This window comes from Lissotriton helveticus, chromosome 6, assembly GCF_964261635.1.
Source record: "Lissotriton helveticus chromosome 6, aLisHel1.1, whole genome shotgun sequence".
NCBI lineage: Eukaryota > Metazoa > Chordata > Amphibia > Caudata > Salamandridae > Lissotriton > Lissotriton helveticus.
This window is the reverse complement of record NC_136067.1, coordinates 230,975,582-231,001,210: the sequence shown is the minus strand read 5'-3', so window position 1 is coordinate 231,001,210 and position 25,629 is coordinate 230,975,582. Positions and strand designations below refer to the sequence as shown.

The following is a 25,629-nucleotide window of genomic DNA, read 5'->3' as shown; positions in this document are numbered from 1 at the left end:
AAATTATGGAATAAAATGCCTACGGCCATGAAACTTCAACCAAATTGGCAGCTCTTTAGGAAGGACCTGAAAACATGGCTGTTCACCTCCACATAGGTCCCCGGTTAATGCAGGGCACAGATCCTGTCCACATACTCTAGCGCCAAGACGCCACGGCAATCGAGAGCTCTATAAACATATAAACATAAACAGCTACAATTCTTGTCAGAATGAACCAAAGAAAGTCACTAAACTGACCTGGGCTTAACCCTATGGTAGTTTGGCACAAAAGCAGTCAGGCTTAACTTAGAGCCAATTGTATTTATGCAGTACACAAACCACAATACAATGAAAACACGACACAAGAAAAATCCCACTACAATTTAGCAAACTAGAGTAACATATAATAAATCATTTTACACCTAAACCACAAAAGTCCAACCAGTCAAACCAGAGATGCAATTTCAAAAATGTACGGTAAGTATAGCACCTAAAAGCACAAAGCGCTACTTATGATTATCTGGTCATGCAAGACAGGGTGAAAATCGAAAACTCAGGCCGACTGCGATGGAGCACGGCCCGGATGCAGGTACCAGGTTAGTTCAGCTGAAAAAGCTACCTTCTAAAGTGCAGCACTAAGAGTTGCGTTCACTGGGGAGGAGGTCACGAGGAGCAGGGAGGGTGTCATGGATGGTCATCACTGTAGCGCAAAGAACAGACCGCTGGAGCGCTAAGAGCAGGCCGGGGGTCACATACAGTCATCGCTGTCGGGCATCGCAGAGGTTCGTTGCTCAAGATTCATGTTGGCGGTCACAGCGAGCTGTTGAAGGTGTCACACAAAATTCAGGTCTCACATTGCCATTGTTCTCCAATTGAATTTGTTAATCTCACAACACCCAAAGGAAGATTATTAAAATCATGGGAGAACTCTCCTCAATAGACAAGGTTAGACATGGGGTAACTATCTTGCAAGCCCACTGTAATGAGTTAACTGTGTTTTTCATTGACAAGATCCGTCTGATTACAGAATCTGTCACGGATGTTCCACAAGCTAGACAAATGGATATTGCAAGGAAGCCAGAAAAAATGCTCCCCCCTGTGCAGGAAGAGAGTAGCCAAGTCTGACACACGGACATGAGCATGGAGATGGCGATAATGTCTACATTAGAGAAAGTTCCCCTTTTGAAGGAAGACTGACTATTACAATTGATGATCAAAATAAAATCAGGATCACCTTTTGATCCTTGTCCCCATAGAATTATGGTGATCTTAGCCCCAGCCATGATAAAGTACCTTACCTCCCTGTTAAATATGTCTTTACAGTTATGGAGTGTTCTCAATATGTTTTAGAACGCTGCAGTTGTTCCATTATTTAAAAAAAAACTATGGATGACCCAGATACATTGAAAAATTATGGACCAATATCCTTGCTGCTTTTCTTCACGGCTATTCTGGAATCACATTAAACACAGGAATTATGTACATGTTTACCCACAGCAAGCCTGCTTCTGGCCGAACACCATGAGTATTACCATCAGTGATTGACGATTTAAGGAAAAAACTGGACAAAGCAAAGGTCGTGCCCTTAATACTGCTTGACCTGTCAGCAGCCTTTCATATGGTGGATCATAAGATTCTACTCTGCTATCTCAGGGCTCTTCCATATTTCTCTTTTTTTTCCAGGGAGGAGCTTAATTAATGCCACACAAAGGGTCCAGGACCTAGGTGGCACTTCTTGGGGGTCAGGAACTCACTCCAGCAGAGGCCAGCAAGGCTCCTGCAAAATCATTTGAAGGTCAAGTGCAGCAGGTTCAGCTGGGCAGTTGCACAGAGGCTTTTGGTGCTTGTTCTGTCCCTGTAGCTCTGTAAGTCAGTCAGCTGACACTTGGAGTCATTTCAGCCCAAAATGAAGGGTGCAGGTTCACTCTTCCTCTTACGACAGCAGGGCAGCCCTTAGGAAGGTCCAGTTGCAGGTCCAAGCTGTTGCAGTGCAGCTGGTCAACTGGTCAGTCCTTCTTCTGTAGTATCCAAAGGTCCCAGACTGTCCTGAAGAGTGAGTCTAAGGATCCTATGTTTTATATTTGGTGCCAAATTTGAAGTGGAATAAACTTCTGGATTTACAGAAGGGGAAAGGCAAAAAAGATTGGGGGTGAACCTGCAGGTCAAAAATGTAGTGTAGAAGATGTTAATATTTTCCTAGAGAAATGCGCATGCGCGGGCGGCCGCGCATGCGCATTGGTATCCAGGAAAAGGACGCTATTCAAAGAGGGAGCCCCGGACGAGCCCCGGACAAGGTAAGTGCTTTAAAATTGTTTTAATCACTGTAATTGCTTAAATAAAGTATCTAGTGGAGGGCAGGAGGGAGGCGGGTGGCGGCCGACTCGGCTACGCTCACGGAGTGGGCGTAGTGTTGTCGGCTACGCTGTGTACGCAAAATGCGTAGAAGGCAACACTACGCCTACTCCGTGGGCGTAGCCGAATCGGACACCCAGGGTTAATTAAGACCCTTTTCTAATATATAGATGAGTAATTATATCTAGATTGCTGCGTCCCTAGAAAGGTGAGCTTAGTACTGAATTTGCAACCAAAGATGGAAGTGTTCTGCTGTGTATATGAAGCTAATGCTTTGTGTGATGTAGTTGACTTATGTTCTTCTTTTATTTACTTTTAAGATGTCTAAATATGGTAATCATTTCAAGCCAAAGCAACAGATTCATTTAACAGTCAAGTGGCAAAGAACCAACTTTAAGACAAAAGTGAGCCACAAAGGGTGGCTGATACCTGTCTTACTTTAACATTCCCTTGCTTACTTTATGTGATGCATCCCTATCTTTACTTATTGAGGTGTTCTAGAGCTAGTTTCAGTACATTGCTATAAATGTCTTTTTTTCTTATTTGGGCTCTTTTTATTTTGTTTGATATTGCATTTTTCTAGGTAACGTAAATAAAACTGCATACACTAATGATCAGAACAGCTTGCCAGTTGTATGTTTGAATGGGAATGTGCATGTTTTGTGTAATTTGCATCTAATGAGTAAATGTTGTATTTTGGATGTTAGAATGTTCACAAATCTCTATGACATCATGGAAGGGTAGCCTGACTGAGCATGGTAACCTGGCTGAGCCTCCTGGCATTTTCCACAATCTGGCCGTTGATAGGCGGTCGCCTTCTCACCAGATGAAATGTTATCCGCAATAAGGTGCTTCTCCCACATTGTATTAAACCTCATCTTTAATTAGGACTAGTGTTAGTCAAAACAGTTTGATTTTCTCCACCTACTGTACCTTGAAAATCATCAGGAAGATTTTCCCGTTCCTGCCAGACAGTAGCAGAAAAACGGTGGTGACGGCACTTGTGCTCTCCCGCCTAGACTACTGCAACAGTCTTCGCCTTGAGGCCCAACAAGGGCTGCTTAATAAACTTCAAGTGCTGCAAAACGCTGCCGTGCGCATAATTGAGGGCCTGCCTAAGTTTGCGCCGGTCGCACAGAAACTTAGGAAATTGCACTGGCTCCCGGTGCGCAAACGCATAATGTTCAAATCACTGTGTATCGTTTATAAAGCAGTAATGGACTGGGTCCATCTTTTCTTCAGCAGCACCTCCAACTGTATACGCCAGGCAGACAACTGAGATCTGCCAATAAAGGGTTGATCAAGACAAGCAGGATCAGGCAGGCACGATGGGGGGGGTAGAAGCTTCGTTAAAGGGGCTGCCACCGCTTGGAATTCCCTGCCCCTGGCCTTGAAACAAAGTGCAAACCTCTTAGCCTTCCGAAAAAATATTAAAACTTGGCTTTTTAGTCATTAGAAGGGGCTTGACACTTAGGGGAGCTATCATTTCAGCGCCAGGACACCGCTCGGTAATAGCGCGCTTTATAAATGGTATAAATAAATAAATAAATTTCAATCAAATTATGTTTCCTATAAGGGCTTTCAGCCAGCCCTCTTCATCCATTGGCATGTTATTGTGTCACTGACATTTTTCTTTTGACCACTACAACATACAGCATGGGACAATGGTCAGGCCACTTCCGCCAATGGTTGACTTCACTGTGAGTGATGGCATTCTGCCCTTTCACAAAGAGGTTTGCCAGAAGTGGCAGATAAAAATTGGGTCGTTATGAAAGAACAACTCCAGAAACATCAGATCTACCTAAGAGATAAAAAATACCAAAAAATAAAAAGGGATGAAAGAGACTATAAGTGTGGAAGGGTATATACCTTTGCGAGAAAGTTCGATCACATTAAACCACCAGATAATCGAACTGGCTCTGAGGCAACTTCGCAGACAGCGGGTAGCAGTAGCATGTCTGACATTACAAGTCTTGGCAGCCTAACAAGCATTGATTCCATAGGGGCAGAGGGAGGTGCCCAAGGTCCTGTACAAGATCCCTTTTTTTTAGAGTTACAGCGTTTCAGACAGGGAAACAAGGAAACATTCAAGAAGGATACAAACACAAAAGGACAAGGAGGGGGAACAAGAGATCAGGAAGAAAGAGGAAGAGCGGGGGTAGCAACCAGATCAGTGACTCGCAACCAAAAGATGTAATTGAACCAATTGTAACCTGTAATGAAATTGCCATTGTAAATTTGTCTGACCATGAATTGTTGCAACCAGAAATAAACATACTGAGCAAAGGATTGGGTTTCTGTCCAAGTAATATTCCAGACTTCACTTTGTTTCATATAAGCTGTTTTAAGTTTATTAGAAACATTAAACTGTTGAAATATTTTGCTGACAGACCACAGAGGGTACAAGGAGTATCTAGTATACATATGAATAGCTCAAACCCTTCGATCAGGGACATCAGAGATACACACTTGTTAGTCAGCATTAATGCAGAGGATGGTATGGAAAGTGTGGAATCTGTAGCAACCAGTTTGTGTCTGGATACATACACTGAAATCAACAGTGGTCTTAAGGTCAAATCCAGATTTACACCACAATCACAGGGCAATAATAATCTAGACAGGTTTCAACATAATGTGACCCAGGAACTATACGCGTTGGAGGATCAATACTCAAGTACATTTAGACACAAAACACAGAACATCAACGAGAGGGAACGTAAGGCAGTGATGGACCTGAAAAGGAAGGACTCCCTTGTCATCCGTGAGGCGGACAAGGGAGGGAATATCGTCCTGATGAACCGCAATGAATACATTGGAGAAATTGATAAACAACTAGGCGACACGAGCACATATGTAAAGTTGAGATGTAACCCCATCAAAGAGATTAATGTAAAAGTGCACGATCATCTCAAAATCTGGAAAGATGAGTGTTTGATTTCTGAAACAGAACTTAAATACTTGTACAATGAAAGTCCAACCTATCCTTGCATATATTGCCTGCCAAAGGTACACAAAAAATCTGACTTCCCCCCAGGTAGGCCTATCATAGCAGGAATTGGATCTCCAACTGAAAAAATCTCTGAGTATATAGATCTGTTCCTTCAACCATTAGTTGTCAACCTGCCGACATATATCAGAGATACCAGGGATGTTCTGAATAAAATTGGAGATGTGGATTGGGTAGAGGGTCACATGCTTGTCACACTGGATGTGTGCTCTCTTTATACGAGCATTCCCTGTGACAGGGGACTACTAGCGGTACGCCATTTCTTAGAGAGCAGACCCATCGAGACTTTTGCCCATTCAAATATGCTGATGGCGATGATCGAATTGGTCCTAGCCAATAATGTTTTCTTGCATAACGAGGCATGGTATCGCCAGATTAGGGGGGTAGCCATGGGGGCCAAATTTTCCCCCTCGCTGGCAAACCTTTATATGGGCTATTTTGAATTAATCCATATATGGCGCAAATGCCCAAGTGAATTAACAGAAAGTATACTGTACCTTGGTCGCTATATTGATGACCTACTGATGTTTTGGTCGGGCAGCAAGGAGGATTTGGACTTGTTCTTTGATTTCCTAAACGACAATCCTTTTAACCTAAAATTTACAAAGGAGCAAAGCGTTTCTAGGATTAATTTCTTGGATGTCACGATTGTGGTCAAGAAGGACAAATTGCATGCTGTTCCCTATAGAAAGGACACAGCCTGTAATTCCTTGTTGCACGCACAGAGTGCACATCCAAGTTCACAAATCAATGCAATCCCTTATGGGGAAATGCTAAGAACTAAAAGAAATTGTAGTGATCATGAAAGATTGGACATAGAACTGAAATCAGTGGAGAAGAGGTTTCTGTCTAGGGGTTACAGTACTGAAATAGTGACAAAGGCCCGAAATAGAATTGATAAAATCAACAGAAACTCACTGCTTGTAAAAAAAACACGTAAACCTGAGAGAAAAAAGAAAAAGATAAGGTTTATTACTCCATATAGCACTGTAAGTACTGATGTGTACAAGATTTTAAACAGAAACTGGCACTTGCTATTGGAAGATCCCAGTTTGCATGACAAAGTGGGAACTAAACCCTCAATCACTTGGAGTAGAGGAAGAACTCTGAGACAAGAGCTATGTCCGAGTTTTATCCCTCCACCAAGGGCAAAAAATTGGATGCCTACCTCTCCCAAAGGGTTCTACAGATGTGGTAATTGCTGCATATGCTGCTTTGCGTCACATAAAACATTGCAGTTCAGGTATAATAGCCCAAAACTGCATACAATACGTAATTTTATCAACTGTAATACCACCTATACAGTGTATTGCATAAAATGCATATGTGATTGGATTTATGTGGGCAGCACGATAAGGCCATTAAAAGAAAGAATCCAGGAACATATCAGGGCCATGCGCAACAACAATGCACAATATCCCCTGGCGTCACATTTCAACTTGGAACACCAACCTAATGATTTGCATAAAATAAGGTTCCATGGAATAGATGTTGTGATGGCAGGTAACAGGGGTGGGAATCGTGAGCAGCAATTGCGAAGATTGGAAAGTAAATGGATTATTTCTCTGAGAGCGGTGGAGAAGGGAGCAAATATGGACAAAGAGATGTGTGAGTTTTTGTAAATACCGAAGATGTTAGGTTCATCACAATTGGGTAAAGAGGAATGAGATGTGAACAACCTAATTTGCCCATAAATATTTGCACATTCATGTCCAATGAAAATATATGTGTGTACTTTGATTTGATTAATAACAGATCAGAAGAGATGTAAAGGATTTGCTGTTGTTTTTGTGTCCTTACATTGCATTTATTGTGTGATTTTGCCTTTTGATCAAGAAGAATATGCCCGTTATATATATGGTATAAGGCTTGAGAAATGGTTCCAAGATGGCCACGATTTTCACCTCAGTTCGAAGTAACTTTTCATTTTAGTCCTTTCTTAGTGTCCAACATAAAGGGTGGGCCAGGTTCATTCAGCCACTTTCTGCCAGACGAACGCGGAAGGGAGACGCCTTGCTGAGACGCGATCGGCTCTGCATGGCGGTAAGTTTAAAACTGGTTTTTTGTTTCATTTAGTCAATGCGGTTCATAATGAGGAAGACGCGGTCCGCGGTATAGTAATACCGGGCGTAGCCTTTACTTTTGTAGACCCGGGCTGAGTAATGCTTCAATTATTTGCGTTAAGGTGGCGGTTAGTTTAAAACTGATTTATGAGGCACTCAGTCGATGCAGTCATGTGTGAGGAAGACGTGGTCCCCGCGTTGCAGCAATACCGGGCCGAGCCTTAAATCTTGAAAACCCGGGCTTAATAATGTTTTAATTATTTGCGTGAAGGTCGCGGCTCAGTCCTCATTAATAAAGGCACTTGGGCACTGGAGCCGCGATTACATCTGTCTTATGCCTTACGGCTTGACGTACACTAAGTAACGTTTTTGGCATTGACTGTCCATTTGAAGCGGTGATGGCCAGGAAAAACGGGCGTACTTCAGGCAGAATGACAGTCAGAGCATGATGAGGGGCAATTTATTAGGGTTGGTATTATACGTGAAATACAAGAATGAGCTGTGGGGCACATTGGTGTTTTTATGGGCGCGTGAGACCGGTATTTGGTCAGGCTGTGTAACGGACAGCTTGCATGGAAATTGGGAATAATCATAAGAAATTTATTGTTTGGTGATATTTATGACACTTTAGAGACATATATTTCAAGCTTTGGCCCTTGGGAATATTTGAACTGGGATATGAACCTCTTTTTCCAGATGGGACTTATCAAGGCTCCTTGAACTCTAGACAAATGTATGGACTACTAAATGAGGAATGACAATAGAAGCATGACTACTCTAAGGGATAACGTTCACTTCGACTATTGAAAGGCTCTAAGGTAAGCCGTTGAACATGGGATGGGGCCTGGTGAAACTGCTTGGATGATGATATATTCTTAATACCGGCGTTTTGGTTTTACAGGAGAAATAAGGGAAGGACTTTTTATCTTTTATTGATTTGTACAAGATTACGCCACTCACCATTCTACTTTGTTTTTGGTAAGTGGATTGTTTTAAACATTAGTTGGCTACATGTTTGCACTTAGAGTCTGACTGGGCAGGAGTAATATGATCAATTTTCATTTTGGACAGATTGTGGTGATCATGGGCACACTGAATTGCTACTTATTGCATATGAAGTAACTGAGGCTTAAGTGGTGGTCATCAGGAGCAAAAGGATTGATAATTATAATTTAAATAGACATGATGAAATAATGGTGTGAAGGAGGCTGACCACTAAATAAGATATGCAAGTGATTTTTTCAACAATTGTATGCTCGCTATTGCCTTTCTGGTAATGTGTAGGGACTCAGATTTCATTTATCATACTAGAACAAAGATCATTGATGTATGATACATACTGGAAATTGGAATTCTGCCAAATATGATTTAGAGTGTTTGGTCAAACACTGATGGGCAAAGGTGGCCTAGATTGTAAGATTTTACTGATTGTATGTATTTGTATACTGATTTGCAGCCTTGAAAAAGCCCGTGGAGGGCGAAACGCGCGTCGGCTGTGACGATGTGGCAAGAAAAAATCATAAATCAATAAACAGGATTTTGAAAGATCGATGGACTGTGTACTATTTGAATATCTGAGGACTTTGAAAGAAATTGTTCTACTAAAGTGATCGAATTACGACATAATTGGAGAGAATTCACAAACAGGGATGTGCACTGGTGGAATTTTCTTTCACAAAGAGTATACTCACACACAGAATAGTTCCCTTGTGTGCCAGGGACTATTATTCAATGTGTGCTTTTTGAGACAGAAAAATATGTTTGCATTCATCCAATGTTTTTGTTTGGAATTGACGAGGACACACTGCTTCCCCCAACTGTAATTTGTGCAAAATGAAAGACAAAATTAATCAAACATGGGCATCATGGATTCACCTAATTTTGGTATTAATAATGCCCCTGGAAGTGACGGCAGAGGAAACGCTAAGTAGCGTACTGTGGTAAGAATGTCAATAAATTGCTCTTTGGGCACATCTTTTCATGAAAGTGGGTGGGTCCATGATAGCATTCAATATATAGAACTCTTCACAGTGCAAGTGATTTTAATGTTGTGACTTCACAATTGTTACATGTTTATGTGAAGGTGTTACTGTTTTAAAATATATGTCTCAAAGTGCTTGCTGCACAAACGCCTTTCAAGGGGCATGTTCTGACATTGCATTACATGCCTTACCAAAAATACAATTAATTGTGAATCACTACTCTGTATTGATATGTCTGTTTCTTTGGTGTTTTCGGACAGTTTGTTTACTAATCAGAGGTACTAGGTTTACCATAATTTGGTTTAGTGATTGGTGATCTCCTCTTGAGAATGAAAACCCAGAGATTCCTAACACTGTGTAGATTAGGGTATGTCTAGGTTGAAGGATTCCCACATGTTCATATTTGACACCAAATGGCAAAAAATATGTTGACCTGCAAAATTGAAACAAATTACAAGGACAGACAACAGTGAGACATTCAATTGTGCAATACTGAGTGTATATTCAAACTCTATTCGACCCCCATATGTTATGCACAGTCTATTAATGTGTCAACACAGGTGTCCGAGTTGAAGAATTATACTATGAAATGCGTCGACGCGTTTCGGTGGTACATATGATTCTGGGCCACCTTTGTCAAGACACTACGTTCTGTCTGTCGAGTTTCCGGGGTCAGTTAGATCACCCTTAAAACTATCCGTTGGATATTATCATGTGGGGGTCTATTACGGCGTAGTGATTTGCTTCATTTTTAGTTTACTCTCCTAAATTTGAGCAGTCTGTAGTTTGTTAGGTGTCCTGAAATAGTAGGCGTGCTGTGTCTTCAAACACTATTTCCTTGTCTGATGGCAGGTTTTCTCTTTAAAAGCTTTTTGTGGGACCAGGGGTGCTTTCGTCATGTAGAACAGGACCAGAGAAGCAGGTAGTTCTCCACGGTAAAAGAGTAAAATGATTGTTTCTACCGGGAGGACATGACGAAAGCACCCCTGGTCCCACAAAAACAGTTTTAAGGGTGATCTAACTGACCCCAGAAACACGACAGACAGAACGTAGTGTCTTGACAAAGGTGGCCCAGAATCATATGTACCACCGAAACGCGTCGACGCATTTCATAGTATAATTCTTTAACTCGGACACCTGTGTTGACACATTAATAGACTGTGCATAACATATGGGGGTCGAATAGAGTTTGAATATACACTCAGTATTGCACAATTGAATGTCTCACTGTTGTCTGTCCTTGTAATTTGTTTCAATTTTGCAGGTCAATCTTGAATCCCATGTATTTTGATCATTTGTCTTATTAATTTTTTTAACTGTTTTTATTTGTGTAAGTGGTGCTATTGTCCACTTGGTATTTTAAATAAATTGTGTAATTTAATAAATTGTAATACAAAATTTTTTTTTGCATAATTGTTGTTGATTTTATGTATTGAACTACTTGCTTGGAGTTTCAAATTGTTTCACTGTATATTTTTCAAGGGAATATCCTTTGTTTATTGGTTGGTTAACCCACTTCCCTTGATTTTAATTTAAAGGGGTACCTCTCATTATTTCTACCAAAAAATATGTTGACCCATTAAGACCCACTAAGCCATCTAGGACCATTATATCCTTCAATACCAATAGCCATTTTAATCAGACATGGGGCATCACTTAGTCTATTTTAACACACTTGTTCCTTTTTCACACCACTTCCAACCAATCTACATATTCAGCCCACACACCCTCACTTCATCAAACAGCAGTTCTATAAAAAGATCTCTGTTATAGTGCCCCCTCGTGGGTGCCCGTCGGGCATTGCAGCGCCGGCCCGACGAAGAGCTCGACCGATGACAAAGCATGACACCCATTTAGGTGTGTGAGGGCACTTGCTTCTATTGGAGCATATTCCACATCTGATAACTGTATCTACTTTCTTTAAGAGGAACTTCATACTCTATTGGAGTGTCCTTCTTTTATTATCTGGTGCCTTCTTTGAAATAGGAGATATTTCTAGAGATTTTCTTTTGAAGCACTTGAAGTTTCTTCCTTCCCCTGCCCATAGATGTAATTTCAGGATAGTAGGGGTCACAGCTGCGACCTCTAACTCATCCCTGCTACTCCTGTCACTTCCTATGCGACCCCTGGCCTCAAAGGGTGCAAACTGTTGCATCCTCTGAGGCCAGTAGCATAAAGGAAGTGCCAGGAGTAGCATGCAGCAAGTTAGAGGCTGCAGCTTCGTCCCCTGATAGCCTCAAATGATATCCATGTCCCTGCACTGGCTCCAAACTTGCTGCATGAATATTGCAGGAGTGACAAGACCTTTGCCAGATCACAGTCTATTCAGTTGCAAGTGGGGATGTGCCTAGCACCACCCCACCATCCTGCCAATGGTGGCCCGTCCAGTCACCCCTAACCCCATTATTGTGTGACTGTCTGGAAGAAATAAAGAAAGTCTGACTACTACACCCAGTCATGTGTGCCAAGAACAGGCTGAATTTGCAGAAAATAAGGAGTTAGGTCCCGGGACACAGGGTCAGCTGGACCATAGAATAATTTATACAAAGAGAAATGCTGGCCCTGCGATTTTTGATAGCTATATTTTGAGCAACAAACCAAATCCTTGTTATGATTTGTATGGTCGAATTTATTTAAACCATTTACTTTTTCATATAAATCTCATTAAGTTAAAGCATTGATTGCATGAGAAAAACACTACGTACATACAATTTATACAAAAACATTTGACAAAGAATTTTAACAAAAATACATAAATACATATGACAAAATGACATCCAATCATTAAGTGTACATAAATATACAAATACGGTCATACGAGAAGCATCAGTCGTTATGTAGTATTAAGCAATGAAGCTATTTGCAGTAAGGAAAAGAAAACAAAATGAATTGTAACAAATACAAATTTTCAATTGTCTGATAAATAAACTTGAATTCTTTCTGCTATTGCCAATTCCTTTCTGCTATTGCCGACGCGTTTCGAACTCGCTCTGGCATTTGGCAAGTTCTCATCAGGGCTTTCTCGTATTATTTTTCTGAAAATTATGTACAAAGAAAATGAGTGAGATTTTGCAATCCTCATTTTCGTCCCCTATATACATTGCCCCCTACCAAGACTTTCTAGAAAACGTGTACCTTTATTTTCAAGTTGGCAGCGGGTTTTCAATTTTCAAGAGATCCTATTCAATCAATGTAGATTCGGTTCTAGAAAATTACAACGAACCAAATTACAATATAGTAATGGTCAGGACAGCCTGCGCCTAGATGGCCAGAGGACAATCTTGGAAAATTACCTTCAAACCAGTAGTCTGCACTTCTGTTTGGTAAATATTTGAAACAGCCGTGCGTGGGACAAAAATCAGCTCCCACCCGCCAGCCGGCGGTGGACACGTCTTATTGCACCTACAAGGAGAGTTTAAAGTCACTCAACTATTCCAATCGGTTTTACAAACAGCGGTTTGGAACGAGTAGAACGGGTAACAGAACCGGGTGCCTACCTTATTGTTGGCGCTTGGGCTGTTTAAATGCAGTTCCCCTGTTTTTCTAACTTCTAGCCGGTTTCAGTTCGTTTTTATGTTCGTTTTTATGTTCTAAAATGACAAACACGGACAGTGTGAGCCCGCTCCTGTGTCATGCGCGGTATCATTAAGCGTTACCTATCTTTGTGCTTACCTAAATGTTGGTGATCTTGAAGAAACACACGCTCCCAAGTGCACTCCAAACCAATCCAGGGAGTCACTCGTTTGACTAAGTCGCCATCTTAAAAAGCAGACATGTGATCGTCAATGCGTGTCACATGACTGTCACATGACTGTCAGGGCTATCCGGGCTTTATGGGAGTTGGAGTCCCATTTTGCATTCTGATATTTTCCTAAGTAAAAGTCTACATAAAAGGTTCCACTTGAGCACTGTAATATATCAAAGCGGATTACAATCGTGAAATCTCAGACATCGAATTTAGTCCAGTTTGTAAACTATTGAAGCGCAGGATTAAATACGCTTCTTTCCTCAATAAGACATCGTCCACATCCTTAATACATTGGGCTCGAGTCACTGTGTACAAAACCGTCCACGTGAAATCTGTTTCAGTGTGTCCAGTGTCAACAAAATGTTGTACCATTGGAGCGGTTAGCACTTTTGTTTTTATTCGTGACCTATGCTGTGTTATTCGGGTATTAACCTGCTGGTTAGTCTTTCCTATATACAATTTTCCGCATCCGCAGACAATTGCATACACGACATTCCGTGTTTTGCAGTTTGAAAACCCTTGGTTCTTCCACCTGACATTTTTGTGTGTGAATTCACTTCCCTCGATTGTTGTGTCACAAGAGACACAGTTGCCGCATCTATGGTGTCCCTCGACCGGCTTGAATCCCCACATTGACAATAAGTCATGTTTAGGTTTTTCAATGGTGACGTCACCAGTTGCTGTCCAATGCTGCGGTTTTTTTTAAAAGCAAAAATCGGTTTGGGAAAGGGGCATTCTAAGCCCTCCAGCAGATGCCAATTTTTAAGTATGGTCTGTCGAATTTTATGGGTATGTGGACCAAATGTTGTTACACAAACCAATTTGTCCATTTCGGGTTTCACTTTACTTTGTAATAGACACGGAATGTCGTGTATGCAATTGTCTGCAGATGCGGAAAATTGTATATAGGAAAGACTAACCAGCAGGTTAATACCCGAATAACACAGCATAGGTCACGAATAAAAACAAAAGTGCTAACCGCTCCAATGGTACAACATTTTGTTGACACTGGACACACTGAAACAGATTTCACGTGGACGGTTTTGTACACAGTGACTCGAACCCAATGTATTAAGGATGTGGACGATGTCTTATTGAGGAAAGAAGCGTATTTAATCCTGCGCTTCAATAGTTTACAAACTGGACTAAATTCGATGTCTGAGATTTCACGATTGTAATCCGCTTTGATATATTACAGTGCTCAAGTGGAACCTTTTATGTAGACTTTTACTTAGGAAAATATCAGAATGCAAAATGGGACTCCAACTCCCATAAAGCCCGGATAGCCCTGACAGTCATGTGACAGTCATGTGACACGCATTGACGATCACATGTCTGCTTTTTAAGATGGCGACTTAGTCAAACGAGTGACTCCCTGGATTGGTTTGGAGTGCACTTGGGAGCGTGTGTTTCTTCAAGATCACCAACATTTAGGTAAGCACAAAGATAGGTAACGCTTAGTGATACCGCGCATGACACAGGAGCGGGCTCACACTGTCCGTGTTTGTCATTTTAGAACATAAAAACGAACATAAAAACGAACTGAAACCGGCTAGAAGTTAGAAAAACAGGGGAACTGCATTTAAACAGCCCAAGCGCCAACAATAAGGTAGGCACCCGGTTCTGTTACCCGTTCTACTCGTTCCAAACCGCTGTTTGTAAAACCGATTGGAATAGTTGAGTGACTTTAAACTCTCCTTGTAGGTGCAATAAGATGTGTCCACCGCCGGCTGGCGGGTGGGAGCTGATTTTTGTCCCACGCACGGCTGTTTCAAATATTTACCAAACAGAAGTGCAGACTACTGGTTTGAAGGTAATTTTCCAAGATTGTCCTCTGGCCATCTAGGCGCAGGCTGTCCTGACCATTACTATATTGTAATTTGGTTCGTTGTAATTTTCTAGAACCGAATCTACATTGATTGAATAGGATCTCTTGAAAATTGAAAACCCGCTGCCAACTTGAAAATAAAGGTACACGTTTTCTAGAAAGTCTTGGTAGGGGGCAATGTATATAGGGGACGAAAATGAGGATTGCAAAATCTCACTCATTTTCTTTGTACATAATTTTCAGAAGAATAATACGAGAAAGCCCTGATGAGAACTTGCCAAATGCCAGAGCGAGTTCGAAACGCGTCGGCAATAGCAGAAAGGAATTGGCAATAGCAGAAAGAATTCAAGTTTATTTATCAGACAATTGAAAATTTGCATTTGTTACAATTCATTTTGTTTTCTTTTCCTTACTGCAAATAGCTTCATTGCTTAATACTACATAACGACTGATGCTTCTCGTATGACCGTATTTGTATATTTATGTACACTTAATGATTGGATGTCATTTTGTCATATGTATTTATGTATTTTTGTTAAAATTCTTTGTCAAATGTTTTTGTATAAATTGTATGTACGTAGTGTTTTTCTCATGCAATCAATGCTTTAACTTAATGAGATTTATATGAAAAAGTAAATGGTTTAAATAAATTCGACCATACAAATCATAACAAGGATTTGGTTTGTTGCTCAAAATATAGCTATCAAAAATCGCAGGGCCAGCATTTCTCTTTGTATAAAGAACAGGCTGAAGGCACCAAAAAAATGGCAAATATCTTAAATTGGCAGTCTCAATATTGTAACTTAAAATCTGACTTTGCCAATAGAGGATTTATTATTACAATTTCTCTGACACCAAACATGAAACGTTTACCTGTTCCCAATCAAATGTTAATTCTTAAGGCAACCCAATGTTATCCTATGGGAGAGGTAAGCCTCATAGTAGTAAAAAACTAATTTAAGAATTTTTCACTACCAGTGCATGTAAAACGTAAAATTATATATCCAACCTTTTAATTACAATGCACACTGCCCAAGGGGCTACCTAGGCCTACCTTAGGGGTGACATAGGCAATAAAAGGGGAGTTTAAGGCTTTGCAAGGGTAGTTATATTGCAAAGTTAAATTGGTAATTTAAACTGCCTTCAGACTGCAATGGCAGAATTCAGGTGTTTTAAGGAGCTACTTAAGTGGTGGCACAATAAGGGATGAAGGCCAACTAGTAGTATTTAATTTACGGGCCCTGGATGTATAGTATACCACTTTACTATGGACCTATAAATACATTAATATGCCAATCAGGTGTAAGTCAATCCTACCATGTTTTAGGGATTAAGCAGTGGTTAACAGTGGTAAAGTGCATTCTTGTGCGCTCCCGTAAGGTCAGCTGCTATTATATTTCATTGAAACACAGACAGTGGTATTGGTACAGAGACACACATACTAACATAGCAGAGACAAGCTGATTTACTTCAGATTCTGCCAGTGATCTAGATTACTGAACATGCAATTATCTTATCTTGTTGACAGATCTAGTTCCTTTGCATTTGTGTACGTTGAGTTTTACAAAATAGATATTTATTTCCATATAAATGTTTGGGTGCTTTTATAAGAATGATTAAAGCATAAATATGGGTTGCACAATGATTATGACAGTACCATAGCCTCTGCAGGGCTAACGACAATAGCAATGGAGAAAATGGAGAACCAAAATATGCAGCAAGGTTATTTAAATTATGACTAAAAAATGACAAATTAGGTGGCATATACTCTGGCAGTAATATTTTCATTGATTTGAGCTAGAAACAAAATTTCTTGTTGAAATCTGCAAATTGTTCATATTCTGTGGCAGGGGAGATGAGAGGAAGCATAAGCCATTACAGGTCTTGTGTCCCGTAATATATGTATGTGTGTGTGTACATGTACATATATATCCTACATCACTCCTAAACCTCACTGATTTAATTCCGCAAGAAGTTGAAAACTTGACTTTTCCACTAATTATATTAGCCTCTAGTATTGTCTAGAAATACATCTGCTCACAGCCAGGATATCCTCCCAAGTGAGAGTGCCCTTTACAAATCTACATATCAAAACGTACTACGTAATTTAACATAACTGAGATAGATAGATAAATAGATAGATAGACAGATTATACTTCAGATTAGTTTGCGTGTAGCTGTTCATTAAGTCCATCGTCAACTTCAGCTTCTACTTGTATTATGTAACTATAGCGTATGTAGGGTACAATGGCAAGCCTGGACTATGAAAGGCAGGCCAGATTCCCAATACATTTAAAATGGGAACAATAAACAGAGGCGTAATAAGCCTATGTTGAAGCAGTTAGTGGGAACTTATTTACACAAATGTGAAAGTTTGACATGCTGAATCATTGCTGCTGGTAGGTTTATATTTCCACCACCTTTGGCTAAGGATGAAATGGTGACTGCATACAAAGTTACTTTGACAAAATTAGATACAAAGTAAATGGAGTAATAGTCACTAAAAGATACACCATAGTTTTGTGGATTCAAGCCTTTGTTGCCCACTGCTTGCAGCCTCATTACTTACCATTTAAAATGTGGTCCTTGCTAGTTGTGAAGCTCCTGCTGGAAGACATCCGGAGCTTGACGTCTGGGTCCTGGTCGAGCACTGTCAGAATCGCCTGCCTGTTCAGAGCCGGCCATTCCAGGATCCCGTCGTTCTCCCCGCTGCATAGGTGGAAAGAGATGCCAGTGTACCCAGTGTAGGAAGAATAGTTCTGGCCATGGGGGTAGAGGTTGACCCCGAAGCCGTAGCCTTCCGGGCTGGAGAAGCAAGCACTCTTCATGAGGTCTCCTTTCTTGGTGGTTTGAAGAATGTGAGTGTAATTCCGAATCTGCCAGACAGCACCCGGGCACGGGGTTTCCGTCAGGGTGATGTCATCCACCAGTATCTTTGCAGTAGCGCTTCCGGGTGAGGCCTCTATGGCTTGAAAGACGTACCGGAACTTTGCGTTCACGTTCAGGGTGACGTGGGCAATTTTCCAGCTGTGATCGTTGTCACCTGAAGAAGAAAAAACAGAGAACTTTGTTAAACATATATTTCTGGCCAAAATAACATTTATTTATGCTAGAAACGCTCAGTGTAGTTGCCAGTTAAGGCTCCAATACGTGAGTAATTTTTCATGAGAAGTAAATCCCTACAAGAGACACAACTGCTGCAGAAGAGGATGATTCACTTGCAGCAACCGAGTCAAACTTGCGGCCCTTCATTCTTTAATGGATTTATTTTTAGGTGACTTGTATGCGATTCTATTTTTCATTATGCCTGAATTTATACTATTTACTCGGAAAAGTACTGTATTTATTTTCTGTTTTTGTATAGCGCGAACTTGGCCCAAAGGCCCTATGGCACTTTACATGAGCACCAGATTACAATACGTGGGCTTTCCATTTTAATTGCTCTATTTGTGTTCATTTAGATCAGTTAACTTTTAAAAAGGGTGACACACTTGTAAGGTTGAGGAAATGTTTATTATGATAACTGAAACAACCCCTGAAATCTCCTTTCCTGGCAGCAACTGACCCAGCTCTCTCCAAGCTTCCAGAACAATGGAAGACTCAGACATCACTAGGTTACCTAGAACAGGTTGCCAGGATACAACACATCTCCATTTCTAATAATATAACAAAAATGAAGGAATACAAAACAACAGTAACAGTACATATGAAAAAAACGAACACAAAAATAACTAAACATCAGTTCAAATAATACACTATAATCACAATGAGGATCCAATGGAAGTATGCACAATAAATCGCACACATAATCATTGTGCCACGCATGCCTCCTCCTAACTCGGGGTTCCGGAACATCCACAACAGACCTGCTATTGCTGACTGACTTACCATCAACCTCTCCTTCCCTCGAATAATCACCTGATTTCTTCCTCTACACCTCATGTGTCCCTGTCTGATGGGGATATCACTGCACGATGAGCGCCCAGTGGTGCAGCATGCCTGCCTGGTAGGGATGTAAGTGCACAATGTGCATCCAGTGGTGCAGCGTTCCTGCCTGGTGGGGATGTGTTGAAAATGGCCCTTTTTGCAGGGTTATCCCCAAACTTTTTGCTTATTCCTCCCTTGTTTTTCCTGACCTGTGGTTGTTGGCAATTGGACCCTGAGCACTTTACCACTGCTAATCAGTGCTAACGTGCATATGTTCTCCCTGTAAATTATTACTGTGATTGGTTATTAATGATTGGCATATTTGTTTTACCTGTAAAGTCCCTAGTAAAGGGCACTGAGTGTGCCAGGGCTGCTAATTCAAATGCTACTAGTGGGCCTGCAGCACTGATTGTGTCACTCACATGAGTAGCCCTAAAATGGTGTCTCAGGCCTGCCACCGCAGTGCCTGTGCGCAGTCTGTGAACTGCCATGTTGTCCTGGCCAGTGTACACACTGACCAGGCCTGACCCTTCCCTTTTCTTACAAACTGGACACCCCTATGGTAGGCCCAAGGTACCACCGTGGGCAGGGTGCAGTGTATGTGAAAGGTAGGACATGTACTAGTGTGGGTGACATGTCCTGATAGTGAAATACTGCCAATTTCGTGTTTCACTATTGAACGGCCATCTTGCCCATAGGATTGAATGGGAAATGCTGTGTCCCATGTGTATCTGTATGTCTCCCCATAGGAGGAAGATGGGAGGCTGAAGTCTGGTATCCCTGAACTCAGAATTTGATAACCCATCTTTTTTTTTTTTTTTTTTTTTTGTTCCAAGACCTTTATTGTTGGTATGCACATAATATACACAGCTTAGTGCCCACAAGCCAAATAGGCCGCCAGCGTGCTTGCGAATCAAGGAATAGTGAGCAAGTATTATGAGCAACAGTTGTTTAAATACACAGCAAGCCGCCTACAACCACTGTGGGCCAGCCGCGTTTACAATATCAGTTGGTCTCAGTTTTACAGTTTTATTTAAATAACATATATATAACCTAACCAGATCAGCCCACTACCGCATTCCAACCCCAGCTCCACAAATCAATGTCTTGGTATATATGAAACCCCTGTCCAGTAATCTGTATGCTAGATATCAGTTTAGGTCGTGTGTCTCTTAATCCTCTACTTGTGTGTTTAGATATGTCGTGAAGTATGTCCAGTAGTCTCTGGGTCTAGATCTCGGAGGTAGGGACTCCTCGTATGTCTGAAGAGTATCCTGACAATATGACATGTCCTTCATCCATTGTTGTATCTGGGGTGTGTTTGGGCTGTCCCAGCACATAAAAATTCTGCGTTTGGCTAATAATAATGCTATTACGCAAAATTTACGTTTTGTCGCCTTTACGTTATATAGTAGCCCCAAGAGGCAGCACGGGACTGTGCATGCAATCGCCACTCCTATCATTTCGGTCAGCTTTTCCACTACTGCCATCCAAAAGGCCTGTATCTTCACACAGTTCCAGGCCAAGTGTATAAAATCTGCTTGGTCATGTCCACATCTTTTACACCTTGCTTCCTCACGTAATCCGTACCTATATAATTGGGCTGGAGTGTAATATACCTGGTGCAGGTATTTGAAATGGATTATTCGCAGATTACCATTTGGCGTGAGCATTTTCGTGAGTGTGCATGTAGTTTCCCATTCTTTGTCTGTAAGAGGTGTGTCTAGCAGATTATTCCACTTATCCAGTGCTTTGGTTGCTCTACGGTCTAATTCTGCCTGCGCTTGAGTGTAAAGTCGTGAGACCAAATGTGATGTGTTCGTAGAGGTAATCAACAGCTGTAGGGTGTCCATTGTCGGCGGTTCGTTCGGGAAGGTCGGAAAGGGCTGTTTCAACACCCCTTTGAGTCTGTGGAATGTGAAATGGAAGAGCATTGTCGGGTTCTGAATAAAGGCTAAGTCCTGTTCTGTAATAAATGCACCATCTTTATAGATGTCGCCCATTGTACATAAACCCACTTGTTTTAATAAGTTCACACCCACTTCTTCACTAGTGACAGACAGATTTGGGTGGTGATGCAGAGGCAGTGCTGGAGCATATAGCGGGAGTTTACGCATCATGCGGCCTAGAGCTCTCCAAGCTGAGTTCGTGGTGTCGATTGTGTTTATGTCGTTATTATGGAGCGGAGGTCTGGTATGCGTTATTATTGCATCTAATGGAATCGGGGCTGCATCTCCTTCCTCCACCGCAACATGGGTTAGATATGGTGTTGTGTGGTACCAGTGTGTGGCAAATTGGGCCTGAGCGCACAGGTAATATAACCAGAAGTCTGGTACCCCCCAACCTCCCTTGTAAATAGGTAGTGTTAACGTGTCTAGCTTTATGCGCGCTTTTTTGCCTGCCCATATGAGCTTAAGTATCAGTGTCGCAATTGCGTTTGAATCCCTCTTTTGGGGGCTGGATCGGAATGTTATTGAACAGATAGAGCAGTTTAGGGAGGACTACCATCTTCACAATTGCCATCCTGTCGGCCAGTGACAGTGGGAGTTGGATCCATCTCGTGACTTTGTCTTCGAGTGTGTCAATCGCTTTGCCATAATTGGTTCTGATAACCACCTCAGGATCCCGGTGAAACCAAATTCCCAGGTATCTTATAGGGTCTGTCTGCCACTCTAGCGGGTATTCTGGCATATGTCGTTGGGTGGAGTCAGTCAGTGGAAATATGGAGGATTTGTCCCAATTGATTTGTAGGCCCGAACATCCCCCGAATCTAATGTATACTCTCAGGAGCGGGTCCAGATTGACGGCCGTGTCCTTGACGTACAATAACATGTCGTCTGCATATAAGGAGATGTGCAATGGTCTATTTGGGATTTGAATTGCTAGGTGGTGATGTTTCTGTCTCACTATGCAGGCTAGCGGTTCCAGTGCTAGTGCGAACAGTAGAGGGGACAGGGGGCAGCCCTGTCTCGTCCCTCTCTCTATATTGATGGTCTCTGATACATAGCCATTTATTTTAACCCTAGCCAATGGCTTGGTGTAAAGTAATTGTATCCATTGAATGAATATCCGAGGAAAGCCCATCCGATGTAGTATCGTTATCAGATATGACCATTCAATGGAGTCGAAAGCTTTAGCAGCGTCCAACATGATCGCTGCTGCCTTGGCGGACGGTGTAAGGTAATGTGCGGTGGCAAATAGCATTCTGGTGTTGTGCGTGGTGTTCCTAGAGGGGATGAATCCCGATTGATCCGGGAGAACTAGTGCCAACATAAGTGGTTGCAATCGGGCATCCAGAACTTTAGCTAATATTTTGGAATCCACATTTAGCAGGGATAGGGGATGATAGGAGTTGCAAGTTTCGGGGTCTTTACCTGGTTTTAGTAATGCTATTATCATTGCCTCTCGTATTGTGGCTGGAAGAATCTTCGCTTCAAGTGCCTCCCCGAACATATCAACTAGATAAGGAGCTAACAAGTCACTGAACGTTTTCTAGAATTCACAAGTGAATCCATCTGGTCCTGGTGCTTGTCCGTTTGGCAATGTCGCTATGACTTCGGTTATTTCCTCCCTCGTTAATGGCTGGGCTAGATACTGTCTCTGGTTATCAGACAGCCAAGCAATAGCAATATCATCAAGATATTGCAGTGTTTCTCGTTGAGTGGCAACTGGCCGTGATGTATATAAGTCCTGGTATGTGCGTACAAAACTTTGTAGTATGCCCGCCTGGTCTGTGTGTGTTATTCCATCCGCCTCAATAGTCTTTGTGATTATGTGTTGTTTGTGTCCAGTGCATATTTTAGTAGCTAGAGCTCTACCCGGTCTACCGCCTTCCCCGTACGATCTAGCAACATGGCGTTTGCTCAGATATTTAATTTCGTCTGCGGTGAATTTTTGATGTTCCATAAGCATATTTCTAATGTCTCTCAGTATGATTGGAGTTGGGGTCAATTCATATTGACGTTCTAGAGCACATAGTGAGGTTTCGCACCGTGAAATCTGTGTTCTGATATCTTTTAGTATACCAGCGGTCGTGCTTATACAGACCCCCCGTATTGTTGATTTGAACGCTTCCCATAGGAGTCCAGTGTCTTCCGTGGTGTCTGCATTGAGTAGGAAGTATTCTTTGATAGCCTTACCAATGGTGTCCACATATAGGGGGTCTGTGAGTGCGTTGGTATTGAAGCGCCAACTGTACGGTGGGGGTATATAATTCGGGATGTGTAACGACAGTTTGACGGGGTTGTGATCTGATAGTGTTTTGGGCATGTGTGTTATGGCGTGGGTCCATAATAAAATGTCGGCCATTCCCAACCAGTAATCTATTCTCGACCAGCTGGTGTGCTGCACGGATGTATGTGTCGCTTCTTTGATCCCGGGATGTCGCACCCTCCAGATATCTTTCAGGGATAAGTCGATCATAACGTCTAGTAATTCGGTCCTAGCGCGTGTGTGATGTTCCGTCGTGCTCCCTGATCTGTCGAGTGTATCGTCTAGTGCAATATTAAAATCGCCTCCCCACAACAGTAGTTGACCAGCATCAGTGCTTAGGTATTGCCAAACGTCCCGGAAGAAGTCCGGTGTATCCGTATTCGGGTCGTATGTGTTTACTAGTGTTATCTGCCTGCCTCGTATGCTGCCCTTCACTATTACATACCTCCCATTTGTGTCCAGTGTTGTTGTGTTCACTCTGAAATTCGTGCCTTTTTTTACCAGTATAGATACACCCCTAGCATAGGACGAGTATTTGGAACAGTGCATTGATTCAGCCCATCGTCTCCCCACCTGTGCATGCGAGTGTGGAGATTCATGCGTCTCCTGAAACATAACAATGTCAATGTGCCACCTGTCTAAGCAAGCGAATATGTGACGAATTTTCTTGGGGTTAGTGTAACCTCTAACATTCCATGACAGGACATTTAATGCTCTGGTCGGATGTACAGGACTAGCCATAGTAAGAGTTGTAAGCAAGTATAACTGTCTCTCCACCCCTGCCGAGGAGGAGCCACAGTACATCGTAGTAACAGTGCAGGCGGTTTCTGTGTATATAATGATGTAAGTGGTACAGCCGGTTGCAGGCAATGCATCTCAAGTAGTCTGATCTATAAATAATTATAAATAACCATAACAATCCCCCCCTCCTCCCCCCGCCCCACAACAGCAGCCCAATCCTGCTGATGCCATACCCTCGATGAACATCCCATTTGTATTTAACTGTGTCGGGGAACACCCAATCGGGGGTCTGCCCGGACTGCACAACACCATCCGAACTAGCGGATGTGGACGGTTATGCTATCTCAAATAGTCACTGGACTCTTGCCATGTATATAGAACACCCAACAACAGTGAATTCATGCTGTTATAATAACAGTTGTCCATAATCACTTGTAAGTGCGAGCAAGCACACAATTACAACTTAAGTACAATATGTATACACCTTGCAGACAGCTAGTGTGTCACTGATAGTGTGTGGTATGTGTAGTGCCGCACCGTGCTACTAACATGTAATTCGTGAAGCAGATACATTTACAAAAACAGGAGGAGTGTGCCCTCACAGTAACAGAAATATGGAATGCCTGTCTTACTGTAACTTGGTTACAGAGCAGGAATGAGGGCACAGTATTGAATTATGAACTATCATCTGGGTGCCTTGTGTAGAAACAGTTAGTAGTTTGTATAGTTGCGTATCACAGGCAGACAATGAATGTTTCTTTCCCTTCATCATCAAGCAGTGAGCTTCAGGTCTAAGCAACGCTTTGTGACGTAGGCGAGCATCATTGCTCTAGATATTGACTGTTTGCATCCCACATCAGATAAATCTGCTATATTGTGCGTGGACAGTGTAACATTACATTTGCAAATACCTGCCATTACGACTGTATCTTACCCTACGCACTCTCCATAGCGTGTTGTAAGTATAAAGCAGTACATACATTCCATTGTACATAGTGGGGAGGTCAGTCCACTCATCAATAGTCAATAATGACATATAGTTAAGTCTTACCCACCGGTGTTGTGATCGTGTCTTTTCATTGACATCGGAAAGAGACGTCGACATTACCAAGTCATGCCTTCCTTAACTCAGTAGACGCGATAGAGAAACTTGAATATACCATCTACTTTCAGTCTTCAACTTGAGCCTGCTGTTGACGCTGGTCGTTTTTGTGGTGGTTTGTGATTTTCTTTATGAATTCGTTCGCCGCCTTAGGAGAAGTGAGAAGTGTTGATTTACCTTCCCAGGTCACTTTCAGTCTCGCAGGGTAGAGCATGGCGTATTCCACTTGAAGTTCTCGCAATTTCGTCTTTGCTCCGTTGAATTCCCTACGAGCTTGTTGGACTGCCTGCGTGTAGTCAGGGTAGAATTGAAGCTTGTTGGATTGGTATTGAAGATCCTTCTGTTCCGCGCCATTCGTAGAATTGCATCTCTGTCGCGGTAGTTTAGTATACGGGCCACTATTGGTCTCAGTGGTGTTCCCGGAGGTGGCCGTGGCGCCAGTGTTCTATGTTCCCTTTCCACAATGAAAACATGGGATAGTTTGTCCTTGCCAAACATGGAAAGGCACATTTCCTCCACATACGTCTCCATGTTACCTATGTTTGTCGATTCCGGTACGCCCGCTATGCGTATGTTGTTTCGGCGTGATCTCGCTTCCAAATCCTCGGACTTAGACTTAATAACTTCCAAAATCTTCTCGAAACCCGTGCATTTGGAGGTGCTTGCACGTGATTCATCTTCTACTGCA

The 25,629-nt window shown here is 42.1% G+C and overlaps 1 protein-coding gene across 1 annotated transcript in view; it reads right to left on the bottom strand.

The window, feature by feature from the left end:
* The window catches only part of LOC144762464 (meprin A subunit alpha-like), a 108,703-nt gene that overhangs the window by 32,031 nt on the left and 51,043 nt on the right, over positions 1–25,629 (bottom strand). Inside the window, exon 11 of the mRNA XM_078647675.1 lies at positions 17,529–18,002. Coding sequence (XP_078503801.1) covers positions 17,529–18,002 — 474 coding nt within the window. The remainder of the gene's footprint in view (positions 1–17,528; positions 18,003–25,629) is intronic.